Here is a 22,251-nt window from a genome sequence, read left to right as displayed (position 1 = left end):
CTGCCATGCGAAGACACAGTAAGAAGCCAACTGTCTGCAAGTTAGGAGGAGAGCCCTCACCACAAACTGAATTGGCCAACACTTTAATTAATCTTGGACTTCCCAGCCTATAGAACTGTGATAAAATAAATTTCTGTTGTTTAAGCCATACAGTCTACCAGTCTATGGTATTTGTTACAGCAGCCCAAGCTGACTAAATATACCTACCTACATTAAGCTAACTAAATTTTTCTAAATGCCATAAAGAATTATGACCCATGAAAACTTTAAGAGAAAAAAGATATAGACATTTGGTATGATCATATCTTTTATATCTTTTAAGCATGTGAAGCATTTTTTTTCCTGTGACTCCACTGGGAGCAGAATGTGAAGCATTTTTAAAGAGAATGTGTATGTATATACATTCTTCCATATTTAATACCAAAAAACATATGTCTTTTAATTAAGAGATGCCGGCTACTTGGCAGGCTGAGATGGGAAGATCACTTGAGGCTAGGAGTTCAACCCCAGCCTGAGCAACACAGCAGGATCCACAAAAATGAAAAAAATTAGCTGGGCACAGTGGCACATGCCTGTAGTCCCAGCTACTTGGGAGACTGAGCTGGGTAGATCCCTCGAGTCCAGGAGCTCGAGACTGCAGTGAGCTATCATCATGCCCCTGTACTCCAGCCTGGGCAACAGAGCAAGACCTCATCTCAAAAAATAAACAAACAAACAAGAGATCAATAGTCGTTACTGCCAAGTGGCAAAATTTGGGTGATTTTCATTTGTGTTTAATGTATTTCCAATTATTTGTAAAACTAGGCATGTACTACTTCTGCAATCAGGAAAAAAACTGCATGAAAACCTCTCAGAAAGAACACTTTGGTTCAATTCTTTGAAATACCAAGTACCCCAATACTACCTTCTTAAACTAAGATACATTTTGGTTTGATGACAACACTTAAGTATAAGGGGTGACTGAAATTCCAACTTAATCTAGTCATCAAGTACCCTCAATTACAGCATAATACTCAGCCACAAATTCATAAATTCAAATATCTAACTAGCAGACAGTGAAACATAAAAGTTACAATTTATTTGATCTTGGATAACACATTACACTGCCTAAAATTCTCAAGATTAGAATCATCCTCAACAAATTACTATTTCACCACAATATAAAAGTCAGTCAGTGACAAGATTACAATCTCAGAAATTACCAAAAATCTAAGCTACCTAGTTATTAGCTACCTAGAATATTAATGCAGGTTTTAAAAAAAAAACCATTTGTTCAAAGACAGAACTCTGAACAAAAATATAGGAGCTAGCCCAATGTCTTTCAAGAAGAGGTTGCAGAAAAGAACCAAATGAAGGCAATTTAACAATTTCATAATAAAGGTGGGTATACAGATACATAGTGGAGTTTACAACACTTATCAGAGATAATCAGAATAACCACTGACTCATTTGAGCAAGCTAAACTGATACAAATACTTTCTAAGACTCATAAAATGCCTGGATTATGTCATAGACATAGCCACATTTTTTACCTGGATATTAACAATAGTTCCAAATTTGCTGAAGTGTTCATTGAGCTTGGTAATGTTGTTTAATTCCTGAGGGATTTTCTTGACTTCTAATTTGGTGTTTGTATACTGATTCTTTCGCAAGAACCCTGGTTTATTCTGATTGTTATTCCCTTGCCTGAAAGGAATATTAATAGATCTTGATTAATTCCCCACCTCATGCCTAGCCAAGAGAAACATTAGCAAAGAGTATAAGTTTATATTTATTTAAAAGTGCCTTTTGTAAGCTTTTTAAGATTCTTAAGATATTACTAAGCAATTTTCACATCATTCTTCTTATATAGGAATAGAATAGGTAGGAAGAAAAGAGGTCCAATTGACAGCAAAATTCATATGTTAAAAAAGCTACCACAATTATTAAGGAGTCTAATATTAAAGTAGGGAATGACCAGTCTTTTTTAACATCTGCAAAGGTACAGAACTTTTTCTTCTTTTCTGTTTATTTTCAGTTTCTTAATAATTTTTAATATTAGGTTAGGTGAAGAAATATATAGGTACAAATTACAAATATCTATTATGAATATTCTGTTAATTTTCAATTTTTAGGACATTCTAAAGATATCTCCTGGAACTCTAACTTTGAGACACATAGTTTGAAAATTACTGATTAGTGACAACTCTTTAATTTTATGAAAAACCAATGACACCAATTAGATGTTACTAATTAGCAAGTTATCTTACTTTCCCAGCCAAGGTTTCTTTGTGAGCGGCCCTTCCAAACCACTCATAGCTCTTTTTCGGCTATCTGGTTCAAGAACTACTCTGGTTATGTTGCTATTAATTGAAACAGGAGCTGGTGGTTCAGTCTGGATCACAATGTTAGCAGCTGTTGGAAAGAAAAAATCACATTACTGAGTTTCTGAGGAGTTTCAAATGATTAAAATATTTAGTCTAAAAGCTAAAAAGAACTACGAATAGCTCAACTGCTATCATTTCCTTTTTAGAAATGCCTGACATTCAGAAAAAATTAACAAATGTCTCCTTTGCAAATGTCTTTCTCCTTTTTTAAAAATATAACTCCAAGTTTCAAAACTTAATGGTAACCCCAATGTAATAAACCGACTCAGGAATGGACCAATCAATGGATGCAAAAAATTACTGGCGAAAGGTTGTTGGAGAATAAGGTATTTATATGGTACCAAAGTACTGCTTCGTAAATTACTTTTGCAATGGAGAGATCTAACAATTATCACCTTAGGCAAGCAATCAAACTTAGCACCATTAATAGAGGGGCATTATTTGCCTCCTGATGTGATACAACAAGAAGTTCACCACATCATAAGGATTAAATATTATTATGGAATTATGATTTTCTTATGTGTGATGATAATACTGTGCTTACAATAATACTGCGCTTATACAAGACCATCTTATTCTTTGGTGTAAGCTAAAGGACTTAAAGTATTACAATGTCTACCACTTACTTTCAAGTGGTTCAAAAAAAAATGTGAGGGAAGAGAGAGACAAGAGAGAACATAAGCAAGCATTCATGACCAAAGGTGACAAAGTATTAACAACTGGTAAATCTAAGTGAATGCATTCAGGTGTTCACTGCATCTTTTGGTTGTCTATAAGTTTAAAAATTTCCAAACATAAAAGTTGGGAAGAAAATCCAAAGCCAGTGCTACAAATTAGCACATTTCACTCACAACAGTTGAGACTAAAATACTATAAAAAACTGACTTTTTAATAGATTACCTGCAGGTAGGGAGAGGTGTATTGAACAAAAAAGTAAATAACAACACAAAATTATACCTCTTATACCTGAGTATTTTCCCCTAACTTTAGCAACTCAACCAAGCAAATAACAACATATGTAGGGCTGGACACTGGGATAGAGACATGGTGAGGGGCAGTCTGTTCTATTTCATCTGTGTGACACAGTCAGAGAAATTACTATGTAAAGATTTATCCATTTAACATTTAGCTATTTTACACAGCTCAGCACTGTAGTAGACCTTGGGTATAAAAAAAGTGAATAAAATGGACATGATCCTTGCCTTTGTAGGACTTGTGTTTTCAGAAGGCTAATGGATGAGGTAGAAATTGTGATGGCATAAAGCATTCTAGAATTTGAGATGCCATTACGTCTTTCTTAAATAGTTGTTATCACTACCACTTCATATTGCCTAATGCTTTTCTTTACTGAAGTGCATTATTAAAAAGGAAAGACATATAGCTAGAGGTTAAGTGACTTGCCCAAGATAACAAAGCAAGTCTGGAGAATATACAAACCACATGACCTTCTATACTGAGAGAGATTATCTATGGCTTACAGTGTATTAATGTACGGATAAACCAGGCTAGTGGCAAAGGGAAGACTTGAAATCATTGAGAACATGATCTTTCCACTAATTTCAGGTAATTCAGCAACAATATATGCATTACAGCATAGAAGGTAAGAATATATTCTTTGGAATTAGATTGGGTTCAAATTCTAGTTCTGCTACTTAATAGCTGTGTGACCTTGGGCAAGTTCTTTAACTTTCCTAAGCCTCAGTGTCTTCACTTGTAAAAAGAAAACAAAAATAGTAACTCTTCTATGGAGTTGTAAAGAAGATGACAGATAATATAAATAAACATTCTTAGTGTAGTCTTGACAAAAAAAAATTGTTATCCTATAGTTGTAATAGTATTACTTATGACAGTAAAAAAGAGTGAATAAAATCAGGATAGAAAAGAAGGTAAGAACAGAAAAATGTTCACCATGTGACTGTATCAGAAAACTATTTTCGGTATGGCCCACTGCCAGTCACTCAAATTGGAATTAAATATTGGAAATCTAACTATAATAAGTTACCAAAATGAAATCCCATCAAACTTGTTAACCACTCTTTTTTGCGGGAGAGAGGGAAGGAGGTTATCAAACTATATTAAAGGTAAATGCTGGCCGGGCACAATGGTTCATACCTATAATCCTAGCACTTTGGGAGGCTAAGGCAGAAGGATTGCTTGAGGCCAGGAGTTTGAGACCAGCCCTTGAGACCAGCCTGAGCAACATAGCCTGACCCTGCCTTTACAAAAAAACCAGAAAAATTAGCTGGGTGTGGTCATGCACGCCTGTGGGCCCAGCTATTCAGGAGCCTCAGGCAGGAGAATTGCTCGAGCCCAGCAGTTTGAGGTTGCAGTGAGCTATGATGATGCCACAGCACTCTAGCCCAGGAAATAGAGCAAGACCCTGTTTCAAAAACAAAAACAAAAGTTTGCATTTAATCTTTCTTGGTTTTGTGTTTAATTTTAAGGTTTGTGCCTAAGCTTTATAAAAGTCCTACCTAACTTATAGTTGCAATTGTGTTAAAAATGGTCAAATGATAATTTTATTACAATGTTTTAGGTTCTCAATATTATTAGCATGAAGCACAGCTCTCAAGATACAAGGTAGGCACTGAAATGATCAGTTCTCTGAGGGCAAGGGATCAAGGGATCAAAGGATCAGTCATTTCATCTTTCTATATCCAATATCTAGCACAGTGCCCTGCACAGTTAAAACAGCCTAAAATCCTGCCAAGAAAAACAATTAAATAATATTAGTATTATCTGTATTTAAAAATAAATATATTCTAACTATAGCTTTAAAATGAAATTTGGAGACAAAGTTATTTAAAATATTTGAGATAATTATATAGAACCGTTCAAAGAGATGGTATATAAGTAATTTAGACATTAATTTCCTCAAGCCAGGTCAGAAATGCAAATGTAATAACTATATCAAACTATTACACAATATTTAGCATCCAAAAAAGTTCAACGCATTTTCACCTCTTGGATTTGCATCCATATCTCCAGATGTTAGGCCAATCAGGTTGGGGCGCTGTGTCTGTGTTCTTGAAAAGAACTGTCTGTACTGAGATCTACCAGAACTGGTAATACTAGGAGCTTCTGGGTTATAACCATCTGGTTCATAGGTATCTGAGGGAAAATAACAAAACACAAAACAAATCAGTCAGGTTAAACTATTTCTCAGTGTTATAAAATAAACTGCTAAAAGATGTATATTCTTCAATAAAATTACATCAACTCATACATATATAGCTATCCCTCAGTATCTGCAGGGGATTGGTTTCAGGACTCTGCAGATACCAAAATCCATAGATGCTCAAATCCCTTATAGAAAATGGCATAGTACTTGCATATAACCTATGCACAACCTCGTACATACTATAAATCATCTCTAGATTATACTACCTAATACAATGCGAATGCTATACAGTTGTTATGCTATATTGCTTTTTAATTTGTATTATTTTTTATTGTTGTATTATTTTTTGTTCTTTTTCCCCAAATATTTTCAATCTGTAGTTGGTTGAATCCGCAAATGTGGAACCTGAGAATATGGGGGACCAACTGTATTTCTCTTTGTCTTACAGTACATTCATACATCTTTTGGCAGTGGAAAAAAATGCTAATATCACAAAACATAGATACATGCATCCATTCTTAAACATCAACATATTTTCAGATTCATTCACTCAGTCATTTCTACCCTGTGTATTAATCACCTAATCCAAACTTCAATGGACATTTTTAATATAAATTTTCATGTACACAAACACCATATATGAAGAGTTGATTGAATTTCCTCGGTTATCTATCATGTCTCACCAATTCCTACGCACTTTTTTAATTAAGGAGAAAAAAACCCCAATCTATTCATTTGGTTATTTACACTTTAAACTGGCAAGATAACAGCTAGTCTCATACATAAAATATATTTCAAATAAAACAGCTAGATAAGATAAATTTTATATCTATAAATGTAACAATGATTTTATTACCACTCCCCTCAAAAATGCACTTTTATCATATTTCCTGCGTTTTCTCTACAAATAAAAACTTAATTTTTAAAATTCTAATGCTTGGCCGGGCGCGGTGGCTCACGCCTGTAATCCTAGCACTCTGGGAGGCCGAGGCGGGTGGATCGCTCGAGGTCAGGAGTTCGAGACCAGCCTGAGCAAGAGCGAGACCCCGTCTCTACTAAAAATAGAAAGAAATTATATGGACAACTAAAATATATATATAGAAAAAATTAGCCGGGCATGGTGGCACATGCCTGTAGTCCCAGCTACTCGGGAGGCTGAGGCAGTAGGATCGCTTAAGCCCAGGAGTTTGAGGTTGCTGTGAGCTAGGTTGACGCCACGGCACTCACTCTAGCCCGGGCAACAGAGTGAGACTCTGTCTCAAAAAAAAAAAAAAAAAAAAAATTCTAATGCTAAATAACTATTTTGTTAGTGTTTAAAAAAAAATTCTGAAAGCATTTCTCTCCAAACAGTATACAGCCTCTTCATCCCACATAAAATGAAATGGTTAAGATTGACTGAAGACACTGATTTTTCATAACAGTGATTCAGAAGTCCTTACATCTCTTTATTTTTCTTAATGGAAAAATTCTTTATGGAGTTAATATTAAGTTTCAGCTAAAAGATAAGGTACATTGAGATCTTTATTACTGGTCAGTCACATCTGTGATTCAGAGTATAAGCTCAGAAAATTATCCACATTTATGGGACCTTCTGGGTCACTACAGACATTTAACTCTGCTGCCTAAGTAAGCACAAGTAGGATTCAGAGAAGTCCTCAATCCAGCAAATTTCTCACCCTCTTAGATTAAACCTCTCCCCAGAATACTGTACTTCCTCTAACTTTAGAGTCATGAGTGAACAGTCCTCTTGCACAAAACATCAACAGGCCACCACAAAGCTAAAACACTAAAACACTATTAAAAGCACAGATGATTCTGGGATATTTGGTATCAGAACTAGAATTGCTGATCAGCATTCTCTGTCCTCCCCAAATCCTCATTTTTTCCCTTTCTTCTGGTTTTTGAAAATAGCTCATGGAATTGTATCAATATATTAAAAATTGTTTCCCTGTAATAAAATGTTAAATGATGTTGAATATTAAACACCAGGGCTATTTGTGCTGCCCTCCTCAGAGGAGGATGGCTCAGGAAATATAAGAAACTATTATCACAATGATGTTTCTAATATAGAATTGTTTTTGTTTTTTAAGAGACAGAGTCTCATTTGTTGCCCAGGCTGGTCTCGAACTCCTGGGCTCAAGTAATCCTCCCACTTAAGCCTCCTGAGTAGCTGGGACTAGAGGCCCACATCACATCTGGCTTCTACTATAGATTTTTGTATTTTCATTCCCAAGGCTCGCGCTCACTCTCAAAGTTGCTTGATGATGATTAATAAAACCAAATAAACTCTTTCACCTCAATGGTTATAAGGCTATGCTTACAGTTTTCTGCCAAAAAGTGTTTTTTTGGCTTCCTAATTATTTCAGCTTTTGTTCCAACGCTCCTCTTTATAATACTTGTTTAAGACAACCAGAGACAGTATTTAATCATGAGCTTACCCTCCTGATGAAAACATGCACTGTAATGATATGCCTAGCTTAAAAACAAATCTAATATACTTATTAAATTTAAATGTGTTTAAAGCTGATATGATTGGAAGTGATATATAAAATAACAGCTTTCAGGCTTATAAATGTCAACTCTAAAATTTATATGTAGTATAAAATACAAAATAAATGCTGCTTCATTTTTAAAAAAAATTATCAGCAAATTATGACAAAAAAAGTTTTCAGTTACCACTTGGTACTCTTCCCAGAAAATCTCCAACTGTTTAGGCTGCAGAAAGTTTTAAAGAAGTTACATAATTAAATGACCTTATTCTATAATTCCTGGAAATACAGAGAACTCCAATCAACTTAAAAATTCTTTAGTTAATTATAATGAACTGAGATCTAAAGGCAAAGTGAAAAATATTAAAAAAAAAAAAATCCATGTGACATCCACAGAGCAACTCCACTATCTTCAAAATACACGTTTTCAAGAATCAGTACATTATATATAACCAGTCCATACAACAAGGGGCAGAGGGTGAAAAAGACATGTTCATCCATGATCAGCAAGAAATCAGATGTTTGTTTTTGTTTTGTTTTAAAGAAAAATTAACCTAGTTTTACTTGTAATGCACAATTAATTAATTAGAAAATATTCAACTAGATATTACCTTCCTATCTACCTGATTAGAAACTAACTCAAGGAACTAGCATGACTTTGTTACCGAGGCACTGAAAGTAAATATAGAAGACACCAGAGATGATAGACACACAGGAGGCCTAATCATCTAGCAGCCACTAGGGACAAACCAAAGAAGCAGAGGAACAGAAAAATAAAACTACCTAAGAGCTTTAATGGGAACCTGTGACAGCAGATCAGGATGCCAGGTCACCCCTTAGGCTGGGCCAGCTTAAGGTACAAAAGATCAGTGAGGTGGGTGGCCATTTGTAGCAAAGCTTACCTGGGACCAGAGGGGTGGGGCTGGAGACTGAGGTATGGTACCCAATGGAGGATCCCATGAGGTTGCGAGGTGGCACCAAACGAGCTGCCAACAGAGGAGGCGGTGTCCCCAACTGAAGTCGCTCAGATGCAGCAGCACCATGTTCACGAGAGTACATGGGCTGTCCTACAGAGGAAAGAATAGGAGGGCAGCTGGGAATGAGAGTCACAAGCTTCTCTTAGGTAATGATGTACTTCCAGAGACTTGGAGCCAAAAACAGAATTTATACCAACAGAAAAAGTAGTTGAGAAAGATGTTACTACAATTCTAACTCAAGAAAGAATAGACATGCAATTGGTGAGGATGCATTTAGGTCTGAAGAAAGAGTCAGAATTAGGTAGTATGTGTAGTCTCCATCTTTTATGATCTTAAATGGAAAAAACTACGTGCTAATTTTATTCAAAGTTGAACATTCAACCACATCAAGTTATTAGGCAAAGGAGCCTTGAGAATTCATAGAGAAGTTTGTATCCAATGAGATATGTAAGTGTGAAGGTGGTCATATCCATTGAAAAAAAAACCCACCTCCCCAACCCTGCATAATTTCAGGTTTGCATATACTCCCACATCTGGGACAGAAAAAATAATGATAAAAGCATTAAAAACAAACAGGCCACCATAAGCATACCCTCACAGAGAATAAGAAATATTCAAAAGAAAAAATTAAACAAGATAGTGAAAATTTGTTATCCCTATGAGCAGATGGGTAACAAGTACAGAGAAACGAAAAAAGGACAAAAACTCAGATCAATAGACCAGCACTGGACACATAAAATTATCCCAAATATAAAGAACCACATTTTGAAAGAAAGCAAATCTAGGGTTTATCTATGTATGCTGATGCAAGAATGTAGACACAATGAAGTCAAATTCTGAAGTACAGAATTTTAAAAAGACAAAGTATCAAAGAGAAAAACCTCCCTTTGGTTGTCCATTTAATAGTATCTTTTTACTGACAACCTCACTTGAGACATAATTAAAAGACTTAGTTAATATTTTATATCCAAAGTCAGACATTCACTATGAGATACAAGACAAAATAAAGTGAATTTAGAATTTTATTTACATCTACTAAAATATCCTTAAAAGTTATAAAATTTCTCAAGATTTTAAACAGACTTTAATAGGACAGGCTACAAAGCAACCACTTGATTTCACATTAAATGTTGAGGGAAAATAGATATGCTAAACTTTATTACATTTCTCTTCTTACATATGGGGCAAAGGAAGAGGTGACATATCATACTGTATAGCAGACCACGTAACTGTGCAATTAGCACCAACCCTTTTAAAATCTACATTTAAAAAGGATCAATCATTACATTGCAAAAACAATTTCACATATCCTTGGTGATCTGAAAATAGCTGTAAGCATGACCTATTGCACAGAATTACTTGTGATGAGTGACCTATGAGCAGAATTAAGTAATGTACAAAGAGAAAAATGGGAATGACATACAACCTCAGTCCATATGATTACTTTAAATTTATGATACATCACTCAATATACCAAATGTATCTAATTAATAATAACTGTCTCAAAGTAAGCTGGAAACTAAAAAGCTAGTTTGCACAATGTCTACATTGATACAAACCAATGACAAAGAACATACAATTCAAACACTCCAGAAAGACGACTGTTTATTCAAGTGAAGTCAAATTTTCTTACAAACGACACCTATTGAAGTCTCTAAATACTACTTCTAAAGTAGTAGTGTTGTTTAGACAAAGGGCCGATTCTAGAACAGGGCAAAAAATTTATGAGCTTGGTACACCTTGGTATACCTTGTCCTTTCAGAAGCTATCAAAGACTGGCACCTCAAAAATAAAGAAAAAACCATCAGGAGCCAATATGAAGAAAGGTCCACTGATCAAAGATAAAACAATCTGAACATCAAAGACTGTAATAGCCAGGTGTGGTGGCTCATGCCCATAATTGCAGCCCTTTGGGAGGCTGAGGCAGGAGGACCACTTGAGGTTAGGAGTTCAAGACCAGCCTGGGCAACATAGCAAACCCCATCTCTTAGAAAAAATGACTATAATGGAGTGAAAACATATCAAACATGTTAAAAATTCATGAGTTCATAATGATACTAAAAAAAAAAAATACAGTGGTCCCCTTTGTAAAATATTAGGGATCCAATTCTTTCTAAAAACTGATAAATGAAAGGAAATAAACATCTATCTTGCCTTTTCTGTAAAAACTGCATTTCAGGTTAATCAAATGGTTGATATTGCCAACTTTATGGAATGCCGGCAATAAATGTAGAAAAAATTATAGAATTAGAGTATAACATAAAACAAGAGATCTAGTCACTGACCAAAAATGGTGGTTGAAACCATAAGCAACTTTTAAAATGGAGAGATCAGGATAAAAACACTTGTACACATTGATTAATATTTATAATACAGAAAAGAGACAACCAGATATTATGAGCATTATGATATACTGCGTAGGAAGTAAATAACCCAATCTATAAAATGCTCTTACCAAAAAAAGAAAAAAAACCAAATGTGAATCTAATTAAATACCTAGATCTAACTTCAATTTACAGGAAATACAGGGAATAGAGGAATATGTTAAATGACATACAAAGGAATGATTCTGCCAAGTCCAGAATGTGAGAAAACACAGGACAAATGATCTGTTCCTTCAACAAATAAATGTTGAGGGAAAAAAAGAGGTAAAGGAAATTGCTATAGATTTCAAGACTTAAGGAACGTTTCAACTAAATGTATAACTTTGTTTAGATATAGCTTCAAATGAACCAGCTATGGAAGGACCTTTCTGATACAAATGAGAAATATGAACACTATCCAGATATTTGACAATCAACAGTACATTATTATCATTTTGGGGGGGTGTGGTTTTGTGTATGTGTATGGTTAACTCTTAACTTTTAAAGATAGATACTTAAGTTTTCACAGAGGAAATGTTATGTTTGGGACATTTTCTAAAATAATCGAGTCAGGCATAGGTTACAGATGAAGCAAGATTAACCACACATTGATTTTTTTTTTTGAGACAGAGTCTCCCTCTGTGGCCTGGGCTAGAATGCATGGTGTCAGCCTACCTCACAGCAACCTCAAACTTCTGGGCTCAAGCAATCCTCCTGCCTCAGCCTCCCGAGTAGCTGGGACTACAGGTGTGTATACCACCACGCCCCAGCTAATTTTTCTTTTCTATTTTTAGTTGTCCGGCTAATTTTTTTTATTTTTAGTAGAGATGGGGTCTCACTCTTACTCAGGCTGGTCTCAAACTTCTGAGCTCAAGCAATCTTCCCACCTCAGCCTCCCAGAGTGCTAGGATTACAAGTATGAGCTACTGCGCCTGGCCCACATGTTGATGATTATTGAAGCAGGAAACGAGTACACAGAGATTCACTACACTATTTGCTCTCTTTTTGTGTATATGGTAATTTAAACTTTCCATAATAAAAAGTTGTTAAAAATCAAACAGATTACAATAATGGTAAAGATGAACCTCTCAGGATTTATATTCATTCAGTTTAGTTTTGGTCAGTATAAAGAATGACTGGATAATTCCAAACTGCAAACATCCCACGTTCATGTTCCCATTTTAAGTTGTTCATATACCTCAAATGTCTGATGGTAACATTTTCACATTCTTAACATTAACTCTAATAGTTGAAGACAATCTTTATGCAAACTTTTAACCACTCTTTGTAATTATCCTGATTTTGTCTTTAAGATTACTGACAGGGGAAAAAAGAAAACCTGTAAGGTAAGTTTTAAGATAATAGTTCAAATCTAAAAATCTTCCAAATATTGGCCATATTTCTCATGGGTCTACTCTATTAGAATACAAGGTCCCTGGTACACTTCAAAAGTTCCAGGGCCAAAACAGTGCCTGGTGCACTAGAGGAACCCAAGTCACATAAAGAAGGGATAAAAGCTTAAAGTACCCAAATAACAATTAAGTATATCTTTGGATGAATAACTATATGTTGAAATAGATAATATAACAACTAATGTAATATGAATACAAGTAAAACACAAGGGGGGAAAACTCTAGACAATATACAAGGATTCTATTAGACATTGATTCATTTTTCTGGACATAAAATCCATTATTCTGCACAGGGAAATGTTATGTATTCACAAAATTAAATGGGCAAAGCTCAACTGTAGGAATATAGGGTTTCAATAATTTTATATAGTTAATAATAGGAAAAGTATTTTCTGAAAGATAATTTATTGGAATTCATATGAAGATTAAACAATTACCTTCAACCTAAGAATCAGACTCTAAAATCTAGAGTTTATATACTATTACATTTTCACACATCCAGTACAACGAGCTTAGCAGTTATAAAATATTTCTATTATGTCTTCTTCAAAGAAACAGACCAAATTCAAGGCAGAAAAGACAGTATGCCTCACTTAACGATAGTCTTTTGAAAGCCAAAGAATATACATTGAATTGGTGACTTCAAATCTGGGGAAAATGTTTAAGTACTTCAGAGGAAATAATTGATTTTAATGGGTATATGATATTGCTGTCTTTCCATAGAACTCTAAAAAACACCTCAATATTTAAGTCATTTTCATAGCATCTATGACATTTTAACTTAACAAAAACAACAAAATTTCAGAGAGCTTTTACTAAATTATAACCATGTGATGTTAACTTTTATTATTATTATTATTTTTTTTTTTTTGAGACAGAGTCTCACTCTGTTGCCCAGGCTAGACTGAGTGCCGTGGCGTCAGCCTAGCTCACAGCAACCTCAAACTCCTGGGCTCAAGGGATCCTCCTGTCTCAGCCTCCCGAGTAGCTGGGACTACAGGCATGCACACCATGCTCGGCTAATTTTTTCTGTATATATTTTTAGCTGTCCATATAATTTCTTTCTATTTTTAGTAGAGATGGGGTCTCGCTCTTGCTCAGGCTGGTCTCGAACTCCTGAGCTCAAACGATCCGCCCACCTCGGCCTCCCAGAGTGCTAGGATTACAGGCGTGAGCCACCATGCCCGGCCTGATGTTAACTTTTAAATACATTATTAGGAACCACGTATGTCCTATCCTGTTTTATCATAAGGCAATCCTTTTTCTTCTTTTAACATTTAATTGTCCTCTTCCAAAACAAGTAATAATTGTAGACTAAATGAACGCTTTATTTTTGACAGAATTAGTTCCTTTTGTTTCTGAGGTACTCTGTTCACTTAGCTATATTATCAAAATACACTGTAATTGGTTTTTGTGGTTTGTTTGTTTTCTTTTTTAACATTTCTTTCTCACTATTAGACACTTAGGAAATGAACCATTTCTTATTTATCTTGTATATTCCCAGTACCTAGCATTGGGCAGTCTCGAACTCCTACCTTCAAAAATCCAGATTTCATTTTTCTGTGTTTACTCTGTATCCCTATTATACTCGCTCCGGCAGCACATATACTCTGGGTCCCTACAGACATAATTTTTACAACCAAATACCACTTGATATGCTGTTTTAAACTACATGTATTTTCTGTGCTGTGAATTTTAACGGCAATAAAATATCCATAATTTCAGGATAGTTTAAGTTCTCTATTACATTGCAAACATGCATATAGCTTTTTACTTCATTTGAACTGAAACAAGTTCTAATTTATTCGAAATTACCATTTATAGTACAGGTTGAGTATCCCTTATCCAAAATGCTCAGGACCAGATGTGTTTCAGCTTTCAGATTTTGGAATATATGCATTACACTTGCTGGTTGAACATCACAAATCCAAAACCCAAAATCTGAAATGTTCCAATGAGCATCTCCTTTAAGCATCACGTTGGTGCTCAAAAAGTTTAGAATACTGGAGCATTTGGGGTTTGGGATGCTCAACCTATATCTAGAAAAGTAAACCCAAACAATTTGAAGGATTCAACATATCTGTCTGAAAGACAACAATTTTTTTAAAAACTATTTTAAAATCAACTGAACAGAAAGATTTTAAAAAGTTATGACTGGCCGGGCATGGTGGTTCATGCCTGTAATCCTAGCACTCTGGGAGGCTGAAGTGGGAGGACTGCTTGAGCTCAGGAGGTTGAGATCAGCCTGAGCAACAGAGTGAGACCCCATCTCTACTAAAAATAGAAAAACTAGCTGGACGTCATGGTGTACACTTGAAGTCCCAGCTACCCTGGGGGCTGGGGCAGGAGGATTGCTTGACCCTAGGAGTTTGAGGTTGCAGTGATTTACAATGACGCCACGGCACTCTAGCCTGGGCAACAGAGCGAGACTCTGTCAAAAAAAAAAAAAAAAAAAAAAAAAAAAATCCAACCCAACAGCAGACCTACATGTATGTATATGTCATATATGTCATTATGTATTACATGCTTTTTGGTTCTGTAGGAGTTTAGAACAGAGCAATAACATTTTCGAAGTATTTAGAAGATTTGGGCCTTCAAAGAATAGGAGACAGAGCACATTGTAGGAGTGAAGATGGAGAAAAAGGTTGAGTCATTAATAGGAGCACAGACAGAGTAAAATTGGCCTGATCAGAGAAGGTGCATGTTTGGGAACAGTGAAAAAAAGATTACGAAGAAGGCGGAGGCAGATTACAGAAAAAGTTAAAAGCCCTATAGAGAGGTCCACTGATGGTTCAGAAGGAAAATGGTGGCCACTGAGGAGTTCTCATGAGGAACTGTCATGGTTGTTTTTCTCAGGAAAATTAGCATAGCAGCATTATATGGTATGACTTGGGGGAATGAAACATAAAACGTAACAGTGTCAAGAAGGTTGTGGCAATAATCCAAATATGAGGTGATTCTAGTGTGGATGAGGGCAGAGGACACAGAAGAAACAGAAAGGGATACTTCAAAGAAAGAGAGAAAGGATTTTTAATTAACTCAATTTAAAAAAGCAAAGCAATGAGTCAGTCCTGTGAAGGTTTCAATTCTAGACAACTAAGTAGGTGTTATTTCCATTGACACAGACAGGGTTGGTGGAAGGTAGAAATTTAAGTAGAAGATAATAGGTTTGATTTCAGAGTGGTTGAAATTTGAATAAACAGTCATAACTACAATAGTATAACTAATCCTTATAGCTTACTAGTGCCAGGCAATCTTTAGATGCTTTATATGCATTAATTCATTTATTCCTCTAAACAATCTTAATGGGATAGATAATAGAAGAAATTGAGATACAGAGAGGTTAAATAACTTGCCCAAGGTCACAAAATAGTAAGCAATGAAACCAGAATTTAACCCGGACTCAACTAGTTTGCTGAATTGCCTCTCATGACATTAAAGAGATGAAGACACGTTTAGGAGGCAAAATAAACTTAAACAATTACGTAAAAAATGAACATATCCATAAAGTTACCTGGCTCTGTACAGAAAAACTTCATAATTTGACATTTTTAATAACCAACTATGTTTTTTTTATGTTTTAAAGAAAGGAACTTTTTTTTTCCTTTTTAAAAATTTTTTTATATGAAGGGGTGGGGGGTTGTGAGGAGGAGTGCTCAGTTGCCTTGTTTGTTTTTGTTGAAACAGAGTCTCACTCTGCTGCCCTGGGTAGAGTGCAGTGGCATCACTGTAGCTTACTGCAACCTCTTGACACCTGGGCTCAAGCGATCCTTCTACCTCAGCCTCCCAAGTACCTGGGCCTAAAGGCATGAACTGCAACGCCCAGCTGGGTTTTTTGTTTTTTTTTTTTTTCCTTTCTTTATGGTAGACACAGAATCTCACTCTTGCTCAGGCTACTCTCGAACTCCTGAGCTCAAGGGATCCTCCCGCCTTGGCCTCCCAGAGTGCTAGGATTATAGGCATGAACCATCGCACCCGGCCACTGCGCCCGGCCAGAAAGGAACTTTTTAAAAAGCTTTAGTAAACTAAACAACAAAACACCTAAGAAATAAAAGTGAATTAGGACTCAATTAAAGTGCATTATTATAATTAAACATGAATGTAACAAATAGCCAAACCACTAAATAGTACAATCTAAATGATGCTCTCTACCAATCTTAAGTGTGTGTGGAAAATTTATATTAAAAAATAAATAAATAAATGATGCTCTCTATCTCTACTTCAGCATGCAAGTTAAATTATTAGGCATATTTTACCCAACTTTTTGTATACTTCTTAGATCAGTCTTATGTTTTAAAAATTCAATCAGAGAAACAATTTTTTAACAGAAATTATACAATCTATTTCCTTTAGAGAAGACTCAATGTTGCTACTCTACAGCACAGTAGACTTCCCCAAAACAGAAAGCCTTCTCTTTCTCTCCCTTATCACACAAAGTTAACATATGGCTATATAACATAACCACACAGTAAAGTGCATTGTGAATACAAATATAAGTTTTATAGTTAAGAGTCCACAGAATAGAAATTATTTACATTTTTAAAAAGGGTAACACTGATAAAGTTGGGCTTTTCTATATTTTATCAATTTCAAGCCAAGTATCATTTACTTACGTTCTGACACTGTATAAAGGAGGTTCTGGGGTAAAGGAGGAGGTAGTCTTGCTCCCACTGGTGCAAGATTGGGCACCGCACTTGTCCCAGGCTGGTCACGGCTGTTTATCAAGCTTGACTGTGTTATGGGTGGTCCTATAGATAACAGAAAGTGAAAGGGACAGCATTAATGTTACCCAATAAAAATATCTACTATACTGGTACTAATTTAGATACTCATACTTAAATTACCTACTTCGGCTTTAAACAGAATTAAGGAATTTTGAAAGGGGGTAGGAGGAGAGGGGCAAAAACCTACCTAATGGGTACAGTGAACACTATTTGGAGTGATGGGCACATTAACAGCCCCAACTCAAGCATTATAAAAGCTATCTATGTAACAAAAACATTTGTACCCCCTTAATATTTTGAAATTTAAAAAATAAAAACAAAACAGAGTTTTGTTAATGAATAGTGGAAATATTTTTATTAATGTAAGAATAAAAGATTCCAATCTGAAAATGTATCCAAATAAAATTTTTAAAATCTTAAAAAAAAGGAATTTTATATATGCAGACTTAAGCACTGTGAGTTGTACAATGAATTAAATGGACAATCGCAGTTCTAAAACAGACAAAACTAATCTTGGGTGAGAACAGCAGAGCTGGTTGTCTCTATGGGTAGAGGGGGAGAATGACTGGGACAGGGCTTGAGGAAACTTTCTGGAGGATGGTAAATTTCTATAGAACTCTTAAGTTAATGATAAGCAAGCTTAAGTGTACTGATGTCTGCAACGTACTATGAAAAGCATCAAAAATTAAAATGGAGACATGGAAAGATATGTGATAATGCAAATATAATAAAATGCTAATTATAGTACCTAGATGGTGAGTATATGAGTACAATTCCTTCAACTTTTCTGTTTGCTTGAAATTTTTCATAGCAAAATGTTGGGGGAAATAGAATAATTGGATTTAACTTTTAAACAGGTATGTTCCCACATTGAGATAACATCTTTTATTGTTAGAATTTTGATAGATAACAATGCTTCTTTATCTGGACAACAAAATATCAGCTTGAGCTTCACAATTACATTGTTCATGTGATAATATTAAATATTCACAAACATCAAGTTAAAAAAATATATTTCTATTGACCAAAACTATGCATTATGTTCATTAGAGCATAATAAAATGTAGATCTATAGAGTACTTTACTGCAGGGAGGCTTGATGATGGATACATGGGATCATGCTAAACTATTTTTATAAGATCTTGTGATTCTATAATTATTTCAAAATAAAATGTAAAAAAAAAGAAATTGATAAAAAGTACTGCTTAAGGAGTTTGAGGTTGCTGTGAACTAGGCTGATGCCACAGCACTGTAGCCTGGGCAACAGAACGAGACTCTGCCTCAAAAAAAAAAAAAGTACTGCTTAAATAAATTGAATGGCAATAAATTTTTTTAACACATTCACTGCCACACTAGAAAAAAATTTTTTTCCTTGGGCCACAGTATTTTATTATAAGAACAGAATAAAAACTTTGAAAATAAAATGATCCTTTCTAATTTGATGAAATTTGTTATTTTTTATTATTTTCTGTGAGTTATATGCAACTTGAAAAATAGTTTACACAGCTCCCAAGGTGAAGAGACATGCGAGTTACATATGCTCCACGAGGCCCCGGACTCAAAACTAGCATGAGTTAAATACAACTCACATGGCAGTTAATGTATTAAATAATAATTTGCCATCTTTTAATAATGTTATGTCTTCAAGTAGATATTTTTTATAATTTTTGCATACATGTAAATAATTCATTCCATTTTTTTTCAGTTACATTTTAAAAATTTAGTCTTATTTCTGTTTCTGCTATATTAGCAACTATTACTGTTTTATACATGACCATTTCTAAACATTCCTCACTCTTGATTTTGGTAGGTATGATAATAGCATATTGATTATTATTTTTAAAACAAACAAAAACAGTCCTTATCAGTAAAGAGATTCATACTGAAGCACATACTAGTAAAATGACATTCGGAATTTATTCCAGCAGAAAACAATCAACCCAAAAAAGTGCATGGGGGGGGAAAAGAAAGTAAATGAGACAAAAACAGCTACTGAAGCTGTTTGATGTACACTGAGGCTGGATGATGTACATGCAGCACATATACTATTCTTCTACCTCTAAAAATTTCCTTAATAAAAAATTTTAAAATAATATTTCAGTATTCCTTAAGAGATTGTCTTTGAAGATAGGGAAATTTCATAAAACTACTGACATGTTCTTTGACATCTTAAAACCTGGCTTTCTTTCTTTCTTTCTTTCTTTTTTTTTTTTTTTTAAGAGATAGGGTCTTGCTCTATTGCCTGGGCTAGAGTGCAGTGTCACAATCACATCTCATTGCAACCTCAGGCTCCTGGGCACAAGCAACCTCCTGGCTCAGCTTCCCAAGTAGCTAGGACTACAGGTATGCACCATCATACTCAGCTAATTTTAAAAGTTTTTTTGTATACATGGGGATCTTACTATGTTGCCCAGGCTGGTCTTGAACACCCGGCATCAAGAGATTGTGGCCTTCCAAAGTTCTAGGACTACATGCATGAGCCACCACGCCCAGTCAAAAACTATCATTCTTAATATGCTATCAAATAGCAAGATTTTGACAACAGGTTAGTATAGGTTAGGCCACTATAGATAAAATTTACACTGAGACTAGTAGAAATAAAACCATGTAATAATGGATGGAAAAAAGGAAAGAACAGCATCTTAATTATGAGAATATATTCCAGATTCTATTATTATTTTTCAAACACTTTAAACAGAGTGTCAAGTTAGCTAAAAGAGATAAGGTTCTTCTAAATAGAATTCACCACTAAAGAAAGAAAAATTCAACCAACATGTACTTACTTGGTATGGGAAGCACAACAGAAGGTGGAGGTTGACCATGTCCTTGGGGAACAGGAAGTCTCATACTATGGCCAGGACCTGGGCCTGGGCCTGGGCCAGGACCTGGGCCAGGACCTGGGCCTGGGCCTGGCATTGGAGGCATTAACATTCCAGGAGGTGGTGGAGGAGGAAGCCCAGGAGGAGGAGGTGGGAAAGGAATCATACTTGGCAGAGCAACTTCATCAACAACCAGGGGATCATTTCCATGATCAAATTGACAAAGGTCTCCAAGTACACAAAATCCTCTTTCTGTAAGAATAAAAAGAGAATCTTGTTACGATCTACTTAAGAGTTTGGAAAACAAATAAAACATTTCCCTAAAAAACCCACCAATCTGATTTCCAAAGTGGTTTCCTCCAAGGAGTCTAAAGCTTTCTTAGTGTTACTCTGTTAATCATCATATCTCTCTGAGGTAGAAGCAGGTATATTCCCTACTTTCCATACTATGGGATTGTGACTTGGTTGAGATAGCAAAAAATGAGGTTAAGAGGAGGGTACTGGCCACTATTAAATTAACTCATTTGCCATTAAGTTTTCAAAATAAAAACTCAGATACTTTAAATAAATATTGATTTAGCAAAGCCTGGGGAGGGGGAATAAGGGCATTGACCTAGATGATTTAATTTTAATGATCTACTCTCATATTATTCTAAAGTAATCATTCTTGCTATATCTGGAAAATAAAACTATAGTTTAAAATATTCAAGTGGACATCATGTACAAGGTTATTCACTGTAGCACTGTTCAAAAAAGAAAAATATTAGAAACATCCCAAATATCCATCAATAAGAAACAGGTTAAATACATTTTTCTACATAAAGAACACTAAGAAGTTTTAATTAATACTGAGGAAACTCTTTACGTTTTAAAATACAGGAAATACTGCTAAATGAAAAAAATATTATGCAGAAGTACGAACAGTATACTAGCATTTATAAGTGGGGAAGAACATTTGTTTATGTACATATGCATAGACTATACTTGAAAAGATACACAAGAAATCGATAATATTAAGTTGGCCTTGGGGAGAATTCTGTGGGTGGGAGATCAGGATGAGAATGAAGTAACACTTGAATTATGATCTGACTCTATTTCCCACTTAAATAGAATATAAAAATATATGCATTCTATATGTGTAGAAAAAAAGTTATGATGTCTATTATTTGCTTGATATAATATTAATACAAGCCAGGGACAAGGGGATGGGAGTATAGATAAAAACAAGATTGCCCATGAGTTGGTAACTGTTGAAACAAGGTGATGTATATGCTGAGGTTAATTATATTATTTTGTTATTTCCATAATAAAAAATTAAAATAAATATACACATACTATTAATTTATTCAAATGAAGTCAGCAAATCAAACTTCTAAGGTTACAGATGTTAAATTCCCAGCACCAAACACCACAAAAAGAAATTACAATTCCTACTGTCTACCAATTTTATGGTATACCTAGAGTGTTTGAAGGAACAATGAAAACAACAAAAACAAACTAAAAAAGTCAAATTTAAACATTCTCTTGAATGTTAAACCATTAACTCAAACATATGCCAAAAGAGATTCTCTTCCTCATCCATCGCTTTTAACAAAATCTGGACCATAATTAAAAGGCATGCAATATACGCGACATTTACTTTACTAGGACTTTTAGGTACAAAATGAGAAGGTGGTGATTTTTACCATCATAATCTCTGCATCGCCTCTTTGGTGGTGGGTTTCGACCAAAAGAATTGGAAGAGCTATGATTGTTATAGTAATTAGACCAACTCTCAGTTGTGTTTTCAGAGTGGTGAGCAGGTGCGATCACAGTAACAGTGCTGGGAATAGACTGTGCCCCAGAGGAATACTGCTCAGAAGAGTTTGGAGGTGGTGCAGATGCAGGCACGTAGGAACTCTCCAGGTCATTCCTCTCACTCTTAAACTTTGATCTCTCCCTGTGCTCTGCTTTAGAGACAAAATAAAAACAAGACACAGA

At 35.0% G+C, this 22,251-nt stretch overlaps 1 protein-coding gene across 2 annotated transcripts in view; it reads right to left on the bottom strand.

Annotated features, from left to right (window-relative positions):
* RBM27 (RNA binding motif protein 27) overlaps positions 1-22,251 on the bottom strand; it is a 65,270-nt gene that overhangs the window by 20,888 nt on the left and 22,131 nt on the right. The window contains exons 6-12 of one of the 2 annotated variants that reach the window (XM_069483824.1): positions 21,957-22,217; positions 20,236-20,523; positions 17,342-17,476; positions 8,879-9,043; positions 5,328-5,477; positions 2,250-2,394; positions 1,533-1,686 (exon numbers count right to left, since the gene is read on the bottom strand). In XM_069483824.1, coding sequence (XP_069339925.1) covers positions 1,533-1,686; positions 2,250-2,394; positions 5,328-5,477; positions 8,879-9,043; positions 17,342-17,476; positions 20,236-20,523; positions 21,957-22,217 — 1,298 coding nt within the window. Of the gene's footprint in view, positions 1-1,532; positions 1,687-2,249; positions 2,395-5,327; positions 5,478-8,878; positions 9,044-17,341; positions 17,477-20,235; positions 20,524-21,956; positions 22,221-22,251 lie in introns of both variants that reach the window. The other variant, XM_069483823.1, reaches the window with a different exon arrangement.

The sequence above is a fragment of the Eulemur rufifrons genome, chromosome 10 (assembly GCF_041146395.1).
Source record: "Eulemur rufifrons isolate Redbay chromosome 10, OSU_ERuf_1, whole genome shotgun sequence".
Taxonomy (NCBI): Eukaryota; Metazoa; Chordata; class Mammalia; order Primates; family Lemuridae; genus Eulemur; species Eulemur rufifrons.
The sequence above is the reverse complement of the archived record's forward strand: the minus strand, read 5'-3'. Positions and strand labels throughout refer to the sequence as shown.